General features: G+C 40.5%; 1 protein-coding gene across 1 annotated transcript in view; it reads left to right on the top strand.

Annotated features, from left to right (window-relative positions):
- LOC122794071 (spectrin beta chain, non-erythrocytic 4-like) overlaps positions 1 to 22209 on the top strand; it is a 1992331-nt gene that overhangs the window by 653598 nt on the left and 1316524 nt on the right. The window contains exon 7 of the mRNA XM_044062212.1: positions 14002 to 14206. Within this exon, the coding sequence (XP_043918147.1) occupies positions 14002 to 14206 (205 nt within the window). The remainder of the gene's footprint in view (positions 1 to 14001; positions 14207 to 22209) is intronic.

Here is a 22209-nt window from a genome sequence, read left to right as displayed (position 1 = left end):
CTTGAATCTGCCATATTTCAGTAAATAAACTGGAAATTAAAGATGCCTTTCAAGTTTGTGAGAGCCCATCTTGCAAACATCCACTTCCTTTGTAAATTACTCCATAAAGATGTTCTTGAGTAATACATGCTCTACCAGACTTGTCCATACCTTGTACTTTGATGAAAAGAATTTGAAGAAGTTTTTACTATAGTAAACAGCAACTAGAGCACGAGAAAAGAGCAAGCCAAAAATAGAGAAAATGGTCGAAAAAACAAACTGACCAAGGCTATTGGACATGACTGTCCTAGAAACAATGTAGCATTAAGAAACTGTTATTACTGCTTACACTTAACAAGGGTATCAGAACTTGTCAGAGATTTGGGATGCATGGCTAAGCATAAAAAGGCCCTTGTAGGTCATTAGCTAGTAAACACCTATGAACCTATTACTATGTAGAGGCTAAGCAGTCAAAAGCATCTATTTCCAATAGAATACTGTAAAAACAAGGGGATCCTATAAGTCCAAGCCAAAACAGACAAATAGGGAGAAGGACAGAAGCCCTAAAAGGATGGTGCCGAACAATTCTGTTTATGAATGCAACATAATAAGGCTGTGAGAGAGGGGAGTGAAGTGGGATTAAATGTAGATGTACCAATAATAATGAACTGAATGCAGAATAGAATAATAATGGTTTGCAGACACCAGAAGAAGGAAGTGTATATATTTGAACATAGCACATTGAGGAAGGGGAGGAGAAATGGATGACTTGAGCATTGCAGTGCAAAAGACCCATTTACTCTATAGATATAAGCCTGATAGGCATAAACTAAGGAAATCTACACAAAAAGAATGAATGTAAGAACTAGAAAACAAACCAAACTGATGAGTGTAAGTATGTTGTATAAGGTGTAGAAAATGATAACACCCTTCCCAGCCCATAATGAATGGAAACCATTAAGAGGTAGACTATCGTAGCTGATAAACGTAAGACCATGATAAATGTGGCGATCATCATCATCATCTTCTTTCGGCTGTTCCCATTAGGAGTCGCCACAGTAGATCATCTGTTTCCATTTCTTCCTGTCCTCTGCATCTTGCTCTGCCACACAAACCACCTGCATGTCCTCTCTCACCACATCCATAAACCTTATCTTAGGCCTTCTTCTTTTCCGTTGGCTTCATCCTTAGCATCTTTTTCCCAATATACTCAGTATCCCTCCTCAGCACATGTCCAAACCAACGTAATATTGCCTGTCTGGCTTTGTCTCCAAACCTTTCAACCTGGGCTGACCCTGTAATATACTTATTCCTAATCCTGTCCACCCTTGTCACACCCAGTGCAAATCTTAACATCTTTAACTCTGCCACATCCAGCTCAAACTCCTGCCTTTTTGTCAATGCCACTGTCTCCAACCCATATAACATAGCTGGTCTCACTACCCTCTTGGAGACCTTTCCTTTCCTTTCAATCTTACTGGTACTCATCTGTCACAAATCACTCGTGACACTCTTCTCCACCCACTCCATCCTGCCTGTACTCTCTTCTTCGTCTCGCTTCCACACTCACCATTACTCTGTTGACTATATGCATGTTGGGGGATAAAAGGGAAATGATTGTTGAGAACAATTTTAACATCACCATTGGATTAGACTGAATGTATTATGACCACAAGGGCTTTTTTTAAGTCTAACCATGCATCCCAAATCTCTGACAAGTTCTGGTACCCTTGATAAGTGTAAGCAGGGGCTTGAGAGGTGAAACATTTACAAGCAGGGGCTATCTGTGTCCATTAAAGACATGGGTGCCAAGCCAGGGATGAATTTCCTGTTCCTCATCCAGATGTCCAAGTTGCACTTGATTTGGGTTAGGGAGGAACTGTGCTTTACATGGATGGGGAGCCTGTTCCAGAGAAGGGGTAGTCTCTGGGATAAATACATGTCTCTCCAGCAGATCCTATTTATATCACAGGCATTGTTTAAGTCTTTAGACTTTTTTGTGTATAAATACATGTAAATAGAAATGTAACTACTGTGAGTATATAAATGTAACTACTCTGTGTTTGACTGGAACTCAGTATAATGCAATGTAAGTAAATTGAACTTTCTCCCCGGACCTCCACTGAAAATGGGAATTACATGGTCGGACTTTCCCAGTAAATAAAGACAAATAAATAAATAATAAATTTAGAATGGGTAATTCTGGTGCTCAAAGATCTCCCCTCAACAGGGTGTAGGAGACAGAATGCAGGGAAAGGACCCTAAGGTGGTCTGTACAGGACATGTTACTTACACCCTGTATTCTTTAGTGAGGAACCTCTGTGAGCATTCAATTATTAGATATGCCTGGTTAGACACATGCCAAGGGGGGCATTGTACTCAGTGCTAGGTCTGATGAATGATGATTACAGTGGAACAATGACTTCCTTGGACCTAGATGCCATACCTTTGTTTATAAGTTACACAACATAGAACGATTTCCTCACTACTGTAGACACATGATGGTCAAAGGCTAGATTATGGTCTGTGTGTATCCCTAAGTCCCTGACTGCTGGGTCAACTCTTAGGGGTGTGTTGTCAATATGATAGTTACCAGGTGTGAATGACTTCCTGAAGGATACTATTATACATTTCTTGGCATTTAGCTTTAGTCCATGGCTCTGACAGCATTTGTTTGTCTTTGTAAGTCCTTCCTGGAGAAAATGTGTGTCAGTGTGGGATTCAGTGACAGGTCCTAATTTGCAATCATCTGCAAATTTAGTCAGCCAGAGGACATTGACATTGACCTTGACTTTGGAGAAGCAAATCCCTGAAAAGAGCAGCCCAGGGCCGATCTCTGAGGGACTCCATTTGTGACTGGCCTCTTTGTAGAGGTGGATTCCCCAATTCTAACTGCCTGGGTCCTGTGTGTGAGCCAGCTGGCTATCCACCAGGTGACAAATGGGTTTGTACATAAGCTCTTAAATTTGTGAACAGTGCCCGAGTGGGGGATTGTGTCAAATGCCTTGGCCAGGTCAAGGTACACAGTGTGAACCATTTTGCCCTCATCCATTGCTTTGGTGACCTTCTGAAAGAAATCCACCAGGTTGAGTAGGCATGACCTGCTCTTGATGAAACCAAATTGGGTTTGGTCCAGAATATGGAGGTTTCATATGTCATTATTGATCATGTTCATGATAATTCTTTCCATGGCTTTGCATATGAGACTAGTGAGACTTACAGGTATGTAGTTTCCAGGGTCTGTAGATGGCCCACCTTTGTGTAGAAGGATGACTGTTGCTGTTCTCCATTAGTGAGGCCCAAACCCTGTTTGGAGGCTACAGTTAAATAGCAATTCCAGAAGGCCTCATAGAACATGTTTCATGCTATTTAGAAGGCATCCTGGGATATTGTCTGAGCCCATTGATACACTGTTCTTGGCCGTAGAGAGACCATTAAAGACCTATTCTCTAGTGAGATAGCATGGGGAGTTATATTTGATAGTATTTCCTGAGGAAAGGTTGATGGGGAGGGAAGGGTAAAGTTGGCGCTGAATTTGTAGACCTGTAGGTTTGCTATATCTTCAAGCTTAGTATAGGTGGCTCCATTTACAATGAGCTCTGCACGCAACTGTGTATTGCTTTTGAGATTGAGGACATAGCTAAGGGAATACCTTGCAGTTTTCTTTTGTCTGTGAGGTCAAATTTACTTCAGATTTGGCCTTGGCAGACTTTATTTGTCCTCTGAGTTGTTTGTTTAGGTTGATGAGAGTTTTTTTTTTCCTGGTGGGTACAGCTGCCTCAGTACAGCTATTAACATGCTTATATAGGGTTTCTATGAACAGTTCTGCATAGACAGCAGCGTTCTAAGGGTTTATGAGGGCCTGAAATTAGCCTTAATATTCCAGGGTTAGCTGGGGTTACAGGTTTTATTTTTACTTCAAAGGAGACCATTTTGTGATCTGACCCTTCCAGAGAAGACACTACACTAGGGGGTGTGCAGCACTCCCATATTAGTGAGGACCAAATCCAGTATGGTTGCACCCCTTGTTGCTGTATTGACAATCTGGTCCAGGACGTTTGTGTTTACAAAATCCAAAAAAAGTCCCAAGATGAAAGGCAGAGCAAGGAAATCACAGCAAGCATGCCAAAGTACAAAACAAATCCTTTTATTCCTTTGATTTAAAGCTTTCATCATGGTATTAGACTTCCTCAGAATAACATCTACAGTACAACCACAACTTTAAATAACACACCCCAACCTTTCATTGGTCCTCCATTAATACATCACTTCCTTCATATACCACATACAATAAGGATCATTAAAAATGTAAAAACATATGAAAAATACATAAAACAGTACTTAGAAAAATACTTTTCAAATCACATAAAAAAAAATGGATTTTAACTTTAACACAGAACTGGCAGAAATCCTATCATTTAGTCCAGGAGCTTGGCATGCATTAGTCTTAATCTGCCACTTAAGCTCCATAAATTCTAAAAATTCATCCGAGGGTCCCCCCCATGGTCTCAAATCCACTTGGTCCACTATAAAGAATTTAAAGGCATGATTTGGATAAATGCTGACATGCTTATACAGGGCATTGTTCTTGTTCTTATGTTTAATGTCATAAACGTGTTGTTAAAATCCATGTTTTTTATGGGATTTGAAAAGTATTTTTATAAGTACTGTTTTATGTATTTTTTCATATGTTTTTACATTTTTAATGATCCTTATTGTATGTGGTATATGTAGGAAGTGATGTATTAACTGGGGACCAATGAAAGGTTGGGGTGTGTTGTTTAAAGTTGTGGTTGTACTGTAGATGTTATTCTGAGGAAGTCTAATACTGTGACAAAAGTGCTAAATCAAAGGAATAAAAGTATTTGTTCTGTACTTTGGCATGCTTGCCATGATTTCCTGGCTCTGCCTTTCATCTTGAGACTTTTTTGGTTTTGTTTGTTTTCTATTTACTGGTCTGTTTACAAAATCCAGGAATCTGTGTGCCTGTACATTTGGTGTCATAAGGTAGAACGAGGATAAGGAATATGGAGAGAGAATGTAGGAAAGACTTAATACAGAGCTCCGCACTCACGACGCACATATACATGCATACATACATACACAAACACACACACACACACACACACACACACACACACACACTGCAATGGAAGCAAATAATGGGTGGAGGAGTGGAGGGACCAGAGCATAAGCAAATGGCTGCACACAGGGATAGGGGACTGTAGAGTATTGAGGAGGAAGAGGGAAATAGGATGGGAAGACGATACAGTCATGGTCTATGAAGGACAATATCCTGTGTAGTGATGACTGTAAGGAAGCGACAGACAACAAGGCAGACTAGAAAGAGAGAAATGACAATAATATTCTATAGGGAGCTGTACGCAGTGACAGAAAAAGGTAGAGGATAGTGTAGGGTGGGGGTGAGAGACAGGTAGTTGATAAGGCAAGGAATTATATAGGGAAAGAAACAAAGACAGTAAAAGTACAGACCAAGAAAGCTAGATTGTTCAGGAATAAAGACTGTAACAGCAACATAAGAACAAACTGAGTGCAAGTAGCACAATGGACAGATTTTTTAGGAAGAAAGCAGGCAAAAACAAAAATACATATCTCAGTAATACATGAGAGGCACATCTTAGACCACACAATGGTATAACTGGAAGTGGAACTGGATAGAAGGGAGGGAAAAGGCATTGGGTGGAGATGGGCTATCAACAAGTGGATGGAAGAGGAGGATAATAAGGACCCCAGAAGGACAGTGAAAGCAGCAATACAGGAAAACCTACAAGACAGAGAGGAACTAGAAGAAAAGTAGTGAGATGGAATCAATACCTTGGTGAGATGGAGAATTATGTGGACAGACAGGAATAGAATAAGGGAGGAGGAAGAGGACCTAAAAGAGATGGAGATATATGGAAAGACAAAAAAGTGAGGGTAGACAAATAGATGAAGCAGCTCAAAACATACTGCAGTAGTATTGAAACGATTACTGGGTGGATGGTGGGAGGGATTCAGGAGAAACAGCCAGCACAGAAGTATGAAAAGAAAAGGGTGAACGCTGAGAAATGCATTTACACAATGTTACAAAGAAATATACAATGAAAAGAAGGTTCTAAATTGGGAAAATTGAGGGGGATATTGTTTAGGAATAATATGGAAATGTAGACTAAATGCAAATATTACAGTGTGTGGTGATTAGGAAGGTAGTATGAAAAATGAGAGAGAGGAAAGAAGTGGGCCAGATGTTTTTTTTTTTCCTGTAGGATTTTACAATTGGAGTGGGTAAAAATTGTGACGAGTACTAAAGGAAGAATTTCAATGTATACTGAAGATGAGAGTTTGCCCCAAGTGAGCTAGAGTAACCCTAATTCCAAAACAAGGAAGGAGAGGAAGTAGAATTTATAGGCCAAGCTCATTATTCAGAACAGTTATTAAGATACTGCTGAATATAGGTTCATAGGACAATACTAGGCTATTGGCGTGGAGGCCGTTATAAGCCTAGCAAAGAATTTCACCTATGTTCCTACAAAGTCACCACCTGTTTTCCCTGTCCAGCAGGGGCACAGGTGGGATCCCAGGAGTATATTTTTTGTTTCCCATCCAGTCATCCAGGTTCCTCTTAAAGAGGGCTAGTGAAGTAATGTGCTTGACATGGAGAGGAAGTCTATTCCAAAGATGGTGGAGTTATTAGGACTCAAATCTATCCCTCCAACAAGTTTTATTAATGTCACATACCAGGTTGAGACCTTGCATGCAGGTTGCGCGAGTGGAGTTTGACTTAAGGATATGCAGCAACTCCTTCAAGGCTGAGTCTGAGACGGCCCTGTATGCCAGACACAGGTCACATCTGAGCAGTCTGTATGGGACTGAGTAGAGGGACAGGGCTTTTAGCCTATCTGTCTATAGGATAGGTGTTTGAGACCCTGGATTTACCTGGTCAGCAACCTCTGTGGTCTCCCCAACTGCTGCATGTGCTTGCAAGTACATGCCGAAGGGGGATTTGTACTTGATAATGAGTCTGATAAGGGAGGAGAAAAGAAAGAATGGATTTGTGAATGCAGAGCAGATGGAAACTGTAAGTTAATAGATATGAGAAAAATCCATGGAGAAAGTGATTTTTGCTGCAAACATTTCTGAGGGCAGAAGGACATGAATTGACAGACCAGTGCTACAATAGTTTGTGTGTATACGGTTTACTATTGTTATTGCGAAAGGCAAAACATTTGCCATTTGCAATAACGAAAATAAACACTGAAACACAACTGTTCACTCCTATACAATGTCAACCCAAATGATCAACACATTGGAGTCGACATTGTCACCAAAAACATCACGTGATAGCTGTATAGGCGCTGATGTAAATCAAACTCCTATACAACAAATCATGCTGCGCCCCCCACACCCCCTGCTACTTAATATTCCAACTCCAAGATAGCACTACAGTGGGTATATGGATGAGTCTTCACTCCCCACTATGCTGCGATCTCCATACATATACTCAAACACATTTATGCGAATGCACTACTTGCATTTACATAAGTGTCTTCGACTATCCCATACACTGTTAATTTTGTGCACGACATTCTGATTTCGGCATCATATGTGCCAAAAGAATGTCATTCACACAAATGACGCTAAACCTATACATATATATATATATATATATATATATATATATCTATATATATATATATATATATATATATATATATATATATATCGGAGCCCTTCATTTGTTCGAACTTTCAAATGTTCGAAACTCATATGGCCGACACCATATGAGCGTACATTTGAAAAGCCGACAGATGATAGTGGAGATCCCGCTACAGTACAGAACTGGGAGATTCCCCTTTCCTGCACTGTAGTGCTATCTTGGAGTGAGAATATTTAAGTAGCAGTGGGGCTTGCCCCCCTGCATAACACAGTTTTACTGTGTTAACAGGTAGGTAAATGGTGCTATTTCAGGATGTCATTCTTTCGGAATGTCGATCATCTGGTGTCAGCCATATGAAAGTCGGCATTCTGAACGGTCGACATTCTGAAGTAGACACATATACACATATATATATATATATATATATATATATATATATATATATATAAAATATATATATATATGTGTGTGTGTGTGTGTGTGTGTATAATATATATATATATATATATATATATATATATGTGTGTGTGTGTGTGTATGTATATATATATATATATATATATATATATATATATATGTGTGTGTATATATATATATATATATATATATATATATATATATATATATATATATATATATTTATATATATATATATATATATATATATATATATATATATATATATATATATAATATATATCTGTATATATATATATATATATATATATATATGTGTGTGTGTGTGTGTGTGTGTGTGTGTGTGTATATATATATATATATATATATATATATGTGTGTGTATATATATATATATATATATATGTATATATATATATATATATATATATATATATATATATATATATATATACATATATATATATATATATATATATATATATATATATATATATATATATATATATATATATATATATATATATATATATATATATATATATATATATATATATATATGTATATGTGTGTGTGTGTGTATATATATATATATATATGTGTGTGTGTGTGTGTGTATATATATATATATATATATATAGGGGTTCCATTTAGAAGATTGCTCAGAAAGTCAAATTTCATATGGTCTTGACCATATAACTGAGTTTCCAAAAAGTCAAAGCATTTATATGGGGATTGCAATACAGTGGGGATCAGGTAATTTACCCTTTTCCCCACTGTAGTGCTATTTCTGAGTTGGTATATGGAAGCAGAAGGTTTTGTAAATGTCTTTTTATCAGTGAATGAAAAAGCTGGTACAGCTGATTGAACAGTACCTGCTTTTTCACTCTGAGATTGTGGTCCACTGTTGATCAGGGAATATGCCTTTTCCCACTGTAGTGCAATCTTAGAATTGGTATATTTAATTAGCACAGTGTGTAGGGTTGTAGAGGTCTTTGTTTTACTTTTGCTTGTTTTCAATCATTGCAGTTTCAACCTTTTGTGGTCAGTACTTTTGTTTGATGCTTTGTGTTGTTGAGGAATGATTATGCTTCTATTTACAGATCAATCAGATAGATAGATATGCATATAGATATATTCTCTAACACATAAAATAATGTAATCTTAGAATAATATTACAGCTTTCATGCAGTAGCAAACAGCCTAATAGAGGGCAAAACATTTTTCTTAGCGTGACTGTTACTGATTAGCAGACAGTAAACATTTTTTTTGTTCAATTGGATAGTTATAGTATGTTATTTTTGAGTCTGTCTTAATCAATGGACAGTATAACTGAAAGCCCATAAAAAATACAGATGTCCAGAGTGAAGTGGGTACAAACCACCCCTAACTCTCCCATGCAGAAGGCATGAACTCCTCCATCCTCTTAATTTTATATAACACTCTGAGGTAGCATATCCTTGGGGAAATGCAGGGCTTTTGAGAGAATGATCCATCAATGAAAATTGACTGACAAACTGTTCAGTTACCAGCTAGATTTTAGGAAATCATTTAATCCAATATTATAAAAATGGTTATAAATAAACTAGGTAGTGTTGGAGTTGGTCAAAAAGGGATATCCAAATCACCAGTGTTCACCACCAAGCCCAAGTGTTTACAGTGGAGTAGCCCAGGTACTACCTCTAGTCATTTAAATGTCTGTATAATGTCATAGTAAAGGACTCTGCAGGTGAGTTATGTGTTTTTGCAGACAACATGCAGATGCTCAGCATGACAGATCTACAGGGGAGGAGACGTAGAGAGAGCATGAGAAGGAACTTAGCACAGAATACTGTAGTTTAGACACATGGAAAATTTGTGTCATTCTGAACTTTGACAGCTTTTTCTAATGTTTTGTTATGCCTGGTCATTGCATTATGTGTGTGTTTATGTTAGTATTTATTTTTTGAGGGTTGTTTTATATTTTGTATTTTTACCACAAAATGCCTAATAAATAAGCATTTAAGTAATGTATATAAATAAATTAAACAAGTAAGTACACAAGGTCGAGACGGTTCAGAAAAGAAATTGAAAATGATACATAAAGAGATGCAGGAAGAAGTGATGAATTTGCCGTATCACTGTACCCTTCAGGAACCTGACTCAGTGAGCCTACACAGAACCAGTAGAATCCACAAGGATGTAGTTTTTCAGAAAAAAATGATGCAGAAAAATTTGATGGCACTTTTCAGTGATAAATCCTGGCAATTTGTTAAAGTAGGCTTAATTCCAAGACTTGTAAGTATAGGGCCCAGAATTCCAAAAAAAAAATACTGGAGAACAGAGAATGTTGAACATTGCTGTTTTCAAATATTCAAAAAATAGATTCAGTGGAAACTTTATTGTCATTTAGGAAACACAAGTGCTACCTAAACAAAATTTTGAGGGTCAGCTCTTTAACAGAAGAAAACAAACACAAAAAGACAGACATTATAGGTATTAAAGAATAAGCAATAACCATAGTACAAAAGTAAATATCATGCTTGTACACGGTTTATATACACTGACTGCTAGATGACTAACACATGAAAAGTACACTATACACAGAGGTGAGATTGGGTGATAGTGCACATAAGGAAGTGACTGGAATTGCACTTTAATGCGAATAAATTAATTATACTGTGCAATAAATAGAATTACTGTATGAAAAAAAGCAAAAGAATGAGATCATAATAATCTATTATAGTTTTGATACATCCAGATTTATGACTGCATTAATGAGTCTTAGTGCAGTTGGATAAAACTTCATGAATTTGGAGGTCCTGCAGCAGATACTTCTCGTAACCTTCTAGCAGTAGCAAGATTAGTGATCCAACCATACGCTGGATGAAAAGTGTCACTCAATATTTTCCAGGACCTCTTTTTACATCTCAGTTCAAAGAGCTCCTGTAAGGTAGGAAGACTAGTGCCCATGATCTTTTCTGTTGTTCTTATTATTCTTTGCAGCATCTTCTTTTTGGCTATTGTGCTGTTACCGACCCATACAGCGCAGTTGCTGGTGATAATGCTCTCGATGGCTGTTCTGTAGAAGGTATTTAGAGCATTCATAGAGAGTTTTACTTTTCTAAGCCTTCTTAGGACGTGTAGTTGCTGATGTTTTTTTTTTAATTAGCTGGCCTATGTTTGTATCCCAAGAAAGATCCTCTGATATATGTACCCCTAGGAACTTTGTAGTTTGGACTTTCTCCACTTCTTCACAGTTGATCTTGAGAGGCAGGTGCATGGCAGAGCTTTTTCTGAAGTCAGTAATGATTTGTTTTGTTTTATTGATGCTCAGGTCCAAATTGTTGTTATTGCATCAATCAATCAATCAGTCAGGGAGTTGACCTCATTCCTATACCCACTTTCGTCATCACCACTTATGAGTCCCACCACTGTGGTTTCATCTGTAAATTTGATAATGTGTTTTTTGCTAGCTTTCACAGAGCAGTCATGGCTAAGTATTGTAAACAGTAGAGGACTCTGTAAGTTGCATTGGAATCACCGTATTGAATACTGAGCTGAAAAATATATAAACAGCAACCTGGTATAGTTGTTCTTCTCTTTAAGATGCTCCAGTTTGAGGTGAAGTGCCCCTGAAATAGCATCAGCAGTTGATCGGTTTTCCCCGTAGGCAAACTGCAGCAGTTCAAAGGATTGGGGTAGTACTGTAGTCAAATGCTCTTTAATGAGTCTTTTGAAGCATTTCATTGCATTTGATGTAAGGGCCACTGGCCTGTAATCATTTAGGCAGGTGGGGTTGGCTTTTTTGGGCAGAGGGATTATGTCGGTAATTTTGAAGTAGGCTGGTACTTTTTCCTGGACAAGTGAGGTATTGAAGATGTCCGTTAGGACTGTGCTGAGTTGGTTTACACAACCTTTAAATACTTTCCCCAGAATGTTATCAGGGCCAGCAGCCTTCCTGGGGTTTACTTTCTTCACTTGGTTCCTTACATCCACAGCATTGAAGTTGAGTACTGCCTCCTTTTGGTCATTGAGAAGCTTTACAGCCTCCAGATTGTTTTTCTGTTCAAACCTGCCATAAAATCTGTTTCAGATTGTCAAGAAATTCAGTGCCATCATTGCATCAGTGGTCTTTTAGTCAGTTAGCTGTTGAATACCATGCCACAGGGTTATTGAGTCTCTCACACCCTCGAAGCATCCTTGTATCCTCTTTCCATACTCACTCTTGGCCTCCTTGATACCCTTTTTTAGAATAGCCCTTGCCACACTTAGACCCTTCTTATTCTTTGCCCTGAAAGCAGTGTTTCTTGCCTTCAGCAACTCGTACACCTTGCTGCTTAGCCATGATTTTTGGTTGGCTCTTACTTTAATATTTTTGATGTTTGTTACATCCTCCATGGATATGTAAGTCATAGTTTTCTCAGTATATTCATCTATGTCCACCAGATTGTTCACTGTGGTTGCCTCCCTGAAGTCATCCCAGTTTGTGGTATCAAAACAGTCCCTGTGACTTTCCATGGCTCCTTCATGCCTGACCCTGATGTATTTCACAGTGGGGTCCTCTCTGATCAAGAGAGGTTTGTAAGCTGGTATTAATTTTATGGAGATGTGGTCAGAGCCACCCAGGTTTGGTTGTTGTACAGCTCTCTATGCCCCTTTTATGTTAGTGTATGCCTTGTCCAGAGTATTTGCTTCCCTTCTGGGAAAATCCACAATTTGGTAGTAATTGGGTAGCACTTCCCTGAGATCTGCTTTGTTGAAGTCAGCAGCTGTCATAAATGCACAGTCAGAATTCATGCATTGCAGCTGGCATATATAGTATTATGCAGTATATTTAGTGCTTCAGTGATGTTAGCACTTGGTGTATATACAGCTGCTACACAGACACCATTTAGTTATCTGGGCACATAAAAAGGTCTGTATTTCAGTATCAGAAATGCCACTTTTACAGAGCAATTGTTCATTCACAATGTTTACAGTTTTTGCACCAGCTATCATTCACAAAAATGCACACTCCACCTCCTCAGCCTTTCCACACAGAGCTAGGTTCCTATAAGCTCTGAACAAAGTGAAACCATCAAGGCTTACAGCATTGTCACTAATCCTGTTTTTTTTTAAGCAAGTATCTCTGAAGATTAAAAGACAGGGATTTCTCACCTTGTTTGTGCTGTTGAGCTCAAGCCTGATAAAGTCCATTTTGTCTAATAAGCATACATTTAATAACAGAATTAAGGGAAGTGCAGGCCTATGAGGGTTTGTTTTCAGTCTAGCAGCAATTCCAGCTCTGCAGCCTCTTTTCCTGGTTCTGTTGCATTTCTTCCTTTTGGGTATCATCCTGATTGTTCTGAACCTTCCATTTCCTGATTTAGGTACTTTGAAGTTTGTTTGGTTAGGATGCTGAGTTCCAGCAGTTCTGTGAGTGTTGTAGACTCCAGATACTCTGTAGTATGCAAGGAATCCAGCGAGACTGATGGCAGAATTGAATACTTGATTTCCAGAAGTTTCTTTCTGCTGTAAGTTACTGTAACATCATTTAAATGACTGGAAAATGATTTTCCCAGTTTTCTACCAGAAAAATAAGACAACGTAAGCATGCCTGTGTCATGAGCTAACACAGCCGCAGCCTCCTTTGGTGCTGTCATTTTTCTCCTTTAAAGTTGATTTTTGCCAGGGAGAGGCATGACTCCTACATCTTCCTGAACTTATTAGCTTATCCATTTGGGGGAAAAAAGATGGGAAAAGAAATACTTTCATGCTGCTAAAATCTATACCTTCCTGTATGTTTTTCTTGGCAGTATCAGTAAAGGTTAGTTGCTTTCTTTTTATGGTTATGGTGCTTGGGTGCCATGTTACAGTGGACAAATATTTATAGCATAGCATAACTTTCTGTGAATGTGAAATTATATCTGCTTAAATAGATATTCATAAGAAGGAATTTTTTGTTACTTTCCTTTATCTTTTCACAGTGAACAGATCAGCAAGCGACAGTCTCAGATTGACCGATTGTATGTTTCACTAAAAGATCTTGCAGAGGAAAGGAAGGTGAAACTGGAACAACAGTACTGGCTGTACCAATTGAACAGGGAAGTAGATGAGCTGGAACAATGGATTGCTGAAAAGGAAGTTGTAGCAGGCTCTCCAGAGCTTGGTCAGGACTACGAACATGTCACGGTGAGAGCAATCAGGATGTCCTTATTCTGTAGCTATTACAAGCTAAATATATATGTATATATATATTGGTACATGCATCTATATAAACTAATTCCTAGACAGATAAATATACAGATACATGCACATATCATATGAAAGCTAATATGTTTTTTGTTTAACTTGCTTTCATTTTTTTATGAATCCCAGCCTAGGAGAGAGCTTATTTTCTGTGCTGTTGCATCCTGTACCAAGTGTTCTGCCACTGGAGCTATTGCTTCCCCCTTCATCTCTCACTAGGTGGTAGTTTAGCTTGTCAAAGCATAGACTAGTGATCAAAGGTATATGGTAAAATTATCTATACTTTATGCAAAGGGGATACATTTGGGTTGCATGGCTAGACTTCTAAATGTCCCAGTGGTCATTAGCACAGTATACACCTATGAACCTACAAAGCATGCCTTAACTAACAAACACCCTTTTAAATAACCTCTAAGTCATAATAGCATGTGGGATACATTAGGGTTTAATGGCTCAGCTTATAAAGGCTCCAGTGGTCATTAGTGTAGTATTCACTTATGAACCAGTAAGAACTAATGCGTATCGAAATGAGGCTAATGAGCTAATATACAATTTTTCTGAAGTACCACTGAGAAAAAGAAAAAAGAGACAGAACTGCATGCTTTGGAAGGTAGGAGGAGCTACATTTACTTTGGAATTTTCCTCCTCTTTATCCTCAGTCCCTAGGCATTTATTCTAAAATACAATTCGACATATAAGAGTGTCATTGGTCACACAAAGAGCTTGTTGTACTATATCAAGCTTAGTTCCCTGCCCCAAGGATTGAGAGCCATGACTGGGCCCACAGCAGTTTCCCTCATTTGCTGTCACACTGCAACTTAGACCAGTTAATGGATGTAAAAATTACTGATATCAACTAACTTCGTAGATGCAAATCCATCTACAGTGTTGGTCGAACAACCACAAACAACAGGGCCATCAGTATACTACTCAACAGAGTTATTAGCTGCTTAATATTCATGGCAGAAATAAGAAGTAAATTATTTCAGAGACTGTAGAGACAGTGGGCAGGACTGACTGCTCAGGGCTAGAGTCATCCAATATCATTATGTACCAATGTAGAGCTTTTTCTTGGACATGTACAATGTGGCAGAGAAAGCGCACTTAATATGATGCACCTAACTATACAAGTCTGTGTTCACAAGGTACAGGGGCTGCCCCCTCCACCCTTAATCACTGGAACACAGTCCAGTGCAAGACACATGCTACTATTCTACACGATTTTATATTTTCGTATTCAGTTGCCTTAGTATTTTTCATGTTGCTGTACTACAGGGCACATATGGTGTCATGTTGTAAGTCCTGCACTGCTGTGGCTTCCCTTCTGACATTGTTTTACAACTTCTACTTCAATGAAGCTTTGTGTGCGGGCATACTGTGCTCTTACATAGAACCCCTTATGTTTTACAATGCAACCCCAAAACTGGGTACTAACAAGTACATAATTCTGTTTATGATCTGTGAGTATGTCAGTCCAGTGGGTGAAATCCCCCTCTGCTCTTTGATGTGCAGGGTGGATATTTTCTGTGGAATGGGCCAGATATTATCAACTGATGTGCTGGCAAGATTTTAATCCCCATCAGTAAAATGAGGAAAGGATGATCAGGGAGGGAACTGATGAATAAACAGATCCCAGGATTCATGAAGCTTGCGCCAGGCGCATGCATAGCGTAGGCGTTATAATGCCAAATATGGCCGTCGAGCGATTCAGGTACGATCCAATTCCACGTGCACTACTGGCGTATGCCAGATCTGCGTAGCCCCCGGTGTAGATATGCTAATCACCCCATGTGCAATGTCGCACCATGGAAATGAAGGCATAGAGTGATTCATGAAGTGGTGCAGGCATAGCATAAGCCCACGGAAATGTAAACCAAAAAACACGGTTTACATTTTCCCAAACAGATCATCGGAGCTATGGAAGAGGGTCAGACCCAGGTATCACAACGTTAACATATGCCAATGGCGAAATACACAGCCAATGGCATAAGAAAAGATGCACAACACGTAAATAACAACATTTAATGTCATGTCCACAGTAATGCACAGCACAACCGCAGGGCATGTGCGAAGCTGTAACATAAAGGAATAATATAAAAATGTCATAAAATCGCAACGTAATAGAAATCAGGTTTACAGCATAATACACAATGGTAGGCATGGAACACCACAACCAAGGTGCAAGGGTTGCTAAGGGCTTGCGATAGTGTTCGGCGCGGTAACTAAGAATTGGTAGTCAATGCCATGCAAATGAGGGAGATAATACTGAATCGCAAATGTCCCGCCGGATGAAGGTTGTACCATACGGCGCAGCGGTATAACACTGAGGAGTGGCTCAGAGGAGATACATGACATCAGCAGAGGGGTGTGCCACTGTAGCAGTAAGCACATTGGAGCATTGCAAATCTGGCCTGTCTGTTGCTAAGCAAAGCTGCAGGACAGGGGTGGGGAGGAATCGTTTATCTGAGAGCACACATGGTGCCCAAAAGTGCATGTGTACGAGGATGAAAACGTGCCCGAAACCCAGTAATCGGACGCATGTGCCGCAAACAATAGCAGAAACAGGAAGGTCAGGGGAAGAAAAGAAGGAAATGCGGAAGTAGGGTAATTGGAGAACTAATGAGCAATCAACACCAATCAACCCACGAAGGCCAATCGACGGCAGCTGACAAGTCTGCTTGCAGAAACCTGCAAAACAGGATAGGGGAGGCATTTGAATGCAAAGAAAGGAGGGGAGGTATTGGATTGCAAAGATAGGAGACCTGACACAGCAGAGCAAAGCAAACCGACAGCAGACCAGCAGTAGCACACATAACGCAAGATACGCCAGGTCCAGGAAAGTACAAATGAAAGTAGGCTGCAGGATGCACGCCAGAAAATGGTAGGTGCAACATTTAGAAATGTAAAGGGAAGTTCAAGAGGTAATCCACGGCAGGCAAATGTAATTCAACACCAAAGGCACCACAATAGTAGTTCCGGCAGTAAAACACATAAGATAACCTGTAGCTACGATCGTACATACACACCCTATGACATCATCGGTGTTCACAGCACAATAGTATAAAGTGTGAAAGCACCCAACACACACCTGTGTATTCCCAAACACCACACCATAGGTGTAAACACACGGGGAACTTTTAAAATGTACATGTTGGGAGCTGCCATAGCTGTGATTCATCAGCATGTGTTAGAGACTGACGGTGTTGTGGAGGATGATGCCAACAACCACCACAGGCCTCGGAGGAGAAAGAGAGTGTTCAGACCAAGGGTAACCTACCAGGGGCTACATGACCTGGAGATAGTAGAGCGTTACAGGGTGGACAGGGACATCTTACAGCAAATAGTGGAGCTGTGCTGGCCATGCCTGAGAACCAGAAACAACAGAGGGGAACCCATGCCAGTGGACACGAAGGTATGTGTAAGCCTGCGAATACTGGCCACAGGTACCTTTCAAAGGCCAACTGGAGATATAATGGGTATCTCACAGGCATCAGCATCCAGGGTACTACACCAGTTCCTGGATGCCATGTTACCACATGCCAATGAGCAGATATACTTCCCTAGAACTCAGGAGGAGTTGGCCAGCAATATGCGCCACTTCCACCATGTGGCACAATACCCGGAGGTACTGGGTGCGATAGACTGCACGCACATACAAATCAAGTCACCACCTGGTGAGCAGGGTAGGCATTACATAAACCGCAAGGGATTCCACTCCATCAACTGCCAGGTCATGTGCAATGCCCAGGGCATTATCATGGATGTGTGTGCTGGCAGCCCTGGAAGCTACCATGACTCCCATATCTGGCATGCCTCACAGCTGTATCAGGTATTTGTCAGGGGGGACATCCCACATGGCCATCTCGTGGGGGATGCTGGCTATGCACTGGAGCCGTGGATGATGACTCCCATCAGAAATGCACACACACCCATGCAAGAACGCCATAATGAGGCACACGCACAAACCAGAATCATCACAGAGCGTGTGTTCGGGATGCTGAAATCACTGTTCTGGTGCTTGGATACATCTGGTGGAGCCTTGCAGTACTCTCCAGGCACGTGTGCCCACATCGTCATAGTATGTGCCATGCTACATAATATGATCCTGCGGAAGCAGCTGCAGCAGGGACAAAATGGTGAAGGCCCTCATAGCCCACCGCAATTGCCAAGGCCATTACAGGCACAGAGTGATTTAGACCATGAACACACTGTGCCAGCCCCAGTAGGCAGATGGAGGCTTGCCCAATATGCCTACGCCTTGGCAAAGAGGGAACGTATAGCACATACTCTGACAGTGTAAGCCCCTACGGACTGACACCTCTCCACCTGCACACACAGTAAAATGGATGGCACACAAACATGACCACCTGTAAATTGTAATGTATAGGTGGCCCAATGTGCGACTCCTACATAGGTAGCCCTGAAACATTGTAAACACAACAGCCAGTGGAACACAGAATGCCAACACCTGAACAGTACATGAGCCTTACAGCATATGGTGGTGCTGTGTGCCTGTCACGTTCCCCGCCAGATATATATATATATATATATATATATATATATATATATATATATATATATATGTACACATATGCATATATATAATACAGATAGAAAGGGCAATAGAGGGATATATGGTGATATAGATGGATTCAGCGATATCTGCAAATATAATAGATAGTTCAACGACATTCATAACATCTTGGAGGTACAAATAAATAGGATACCGCCAACCATGGAATGTGTAACATACCGACATGCGTAACCACGAGGCTGAAAGACCGATAGAACACAGTACCGGAACAGTACATCCGTGAGTAATAGTATGATGATATGAAGGGACAGTTAGTCACCGCTGCCGATGACGCAGTCCACGTAGGTACTGTGTTCAACTGTGTCTGTGAGTGCCGTAGTCTGTGTAAGTGTGCGTTGAGGGTGCCGTGTGCATCTCTGTGTGACTGTAATGTGTGTGTGTGTCCACAACATGTGTTTGTTAGTGCCAAGTCAGAGGCAGATCAGTACGGTAGGTGTGGGTATAGATAGCCGTAGGCATATGGTTACTACCTGTCCCACAGTAGGAGGGACAGCCCCACCCTGGGCAGGTGTGTCCTGACATAAAACAGTACAAAAGGCAAATGTCCGAGATGGTAGGACATAAATATGTCCCATATATAATGTAACGGTCGTATTTAATAGTTATGCCTGTATGTAAGAAACGTAAATGTTACATGCAATATGATAAGTAGCCAAAGTCACACAACAATAGGTATGTAGTGAGGATAAAAGTATGTGCTAACCTGTGTACTGACCGTGGCTATGTGTTGGCCTGTAAACACCACTTTGTGTCCCGCAAGTGTCCAACAATGACCATATGAAAAGGTGGCAACCCATGGCAAACAGGCTCTTTTAACAACGCAACCACAATGACTGCAAATATCTGGGACAGAAATACAAGGGATAGCTGTCACTTACACATATCCCTTGATATATCGCTGCAATTACGGAGGTATACAAGTAGCAAGCTCACCTGCAGATGATATAGAAACCAATTAACAACGGCCCAACATACAATCCCGTAACATAAGTCTACTAACTGTTAGCTCTCTAATTAGGGACAAAGCCCACACACACATATATGTGGATAATGTAGAAATGCAAGGCCCACAAACCTGTATATGTTACGTACAACCACCGACATCCTCCACACTAGAAACTAAAGCAATACAGACTGTAATAGCAGCACAAACATCCAGTCAGTCAATTACATCTGCAGAACCCTCAACATACCGTGTGACAATTAAAGGCGTCATGCAAAATTGCAGGCGTTGTATAATGGAACAAACAGCCATGTTACAGGTTTTGATTGCAATACTCCGTTATCAGACGTTGGGATGACAGGTACACCCACATGTTGAACCAAATACTCTACCTGTCACACACAATCCACGGGGGACATAAATCCAAACTATACTTGTCTCCATGCATAGCAGTTGCAGTTACACATAACAAAACACATACAGACCGTCTCCCGGAAGGTAGGGCAAATAGGCAACGCCCAAGTGGAGAATCCAATTATACCCCACTGTCGCCGCGTAATTGGTGAATGGAGTAGCTGCACAGCTGATATGCAAGTAATTAGTCACTCAGGAACACCAATTGGTGGGATGAATCCACATGTTTCAGGTATCAACGTATATAAGGATGACTTGCCAGACATTCAAACTGTATGCTCATACCGAATACCAGTTGAAACACTGTGAGAGAGATAGAAACAAAACACTGTAACGACAACAAGGTATGTAGAACGCCTGATATGTAAGGTTATGTATAGCATGATTTGTATTAATTAGTTTTACTGTATGTATAGCCTGGTTTGCATTAATTAAACGTGTCCGCAATGCATAAAGTGGGGAAAGGTATTTATGTAGTGATGTCTTGCTGAGTATACTAACGCTTGTAGAAACTGTGCGTCCAGCAGTGGGACACAAGGTACACAGCACAGACACCACAAGGGATGCTACATGAGGGCGTTAAACAGAACAATTCCATACATCCCGCCGTCAGTGGTAGGGTATGTCCAACAAGGACGTGCCATAGCAGGGGATAGTATATGTTGATATACTGTCACAGCACGCATGTGTATGGGCATATAACGTTAATGGCATATGTAAGGTGGTCCCGCTGTGCAAGTATGCTTTGCATTATGGGATACTATGCGAAATATGTGTAATGTATAGTATTATAGGTTGATATGACAGATATTCTACACAGCATAACAGGCATATCATGCATATCACAGGTATTGTCTATTGGTATGTACAATAACAGAATACATATGGCCTGTAGGTGTGGGACATAGTAATAGCATGATAGCTAATCTAAATGGAAGGGCTACCAAGTAACCATGCACAAAGGACATGTAATAGCTTCACAGGTGCATAGTGGGGTACTATGCAGTCTGGCAAGTCCATGTGTAAGTACAACTACAGTGTTCACACTAGTGGCACCTCTCTAGAGTAGTGTCCTGTGAACAGCAGAGCCAGGTGTCACCTGCACCTCTGCACAGTACAGCCACTGCAGTGATCCCAGGCCTACATGTGTCTCCCAACCACCAAGGGAGGTATCACATGAACAGTGCTACTGAGTGTCCCTGCGTGATGTACATAGGACTTATGTTCCACAGCATGGTGAGTGTCCGGTTTGGGAATGTAACCCACAAGCACATCCCACTCATTGTGGCGTGTGTGCACATATCCATGAGCATGTTGCTCACAGGGGCCTCTGCTTATGTCGCGTATGAGGAGTATATCCATCAATAATGTTGTGGACATGGGCCCTGTCTGATCAGCAGAGGTCACCCCTGAGTATGTAGTATGCAAATGTGTACAGATGTGGTGTCCGTAGTGCAGCCGCATATTTAAACTGTTGGAGCTCAGTAAACGTCATGGTGTGTTAATGTTGTGGCATGTAAAGCTGTAGCTGTTGTGTAAGGTACACCCTAAATGGGGTGGTGTACCCTTGAATGTGTGTAGATGTCTTGAGTTCAGAGGTACAATGGGTGCCTATGTACCAGCTACACACCCAGTACAGATAGATGTGGCCACGTAGAAGGATATCCACGCCACAGTGGAAATACGGTAACCACAGGAGTGGGTGCGACATATGTGTGTACTGCAAACATGTACAATGTGATATGTATGTAGGGGACTACCATCCATGTGATAGTCAGTGGGTGAATGGTGTAATGCAAAGGTGATGTGCATGCACCTTGTGTCATGCAGCTTGATGCCATGATATTCATATTATGTATCTGTCACAGCGACACCCGTATGGTTGGAGTCAGTATCAGCTGGTGGAGCAGTCATGACGCTTGGTATGTAGGGGTTTGAAAGGGCCCTTTTTAAAAAAAGGCCCAAAAAGGAAAGTCCCCTTTTTTGCCTAGCCCC

This window comes from Protopterus annectens, chromosome 1.part0 (genome assembly GCF_019279795.1).
Source record: "Protopterus annectens isolate FY-2018-M chromosome 1.part0, PAN1.0, whole genome shotgun sequence".
Taxonomy (NCBI): Eukaryota; Metazoa; Chordata; order Ceratodontiformes; family Protopteridae; genus Protopterus; species Protopterus annectens.
The sequence above is the reverse complement of the archived record's forward strand: the minus strand, read 5'-3'. Positions and strand labels throughout refer to the sequence as shown.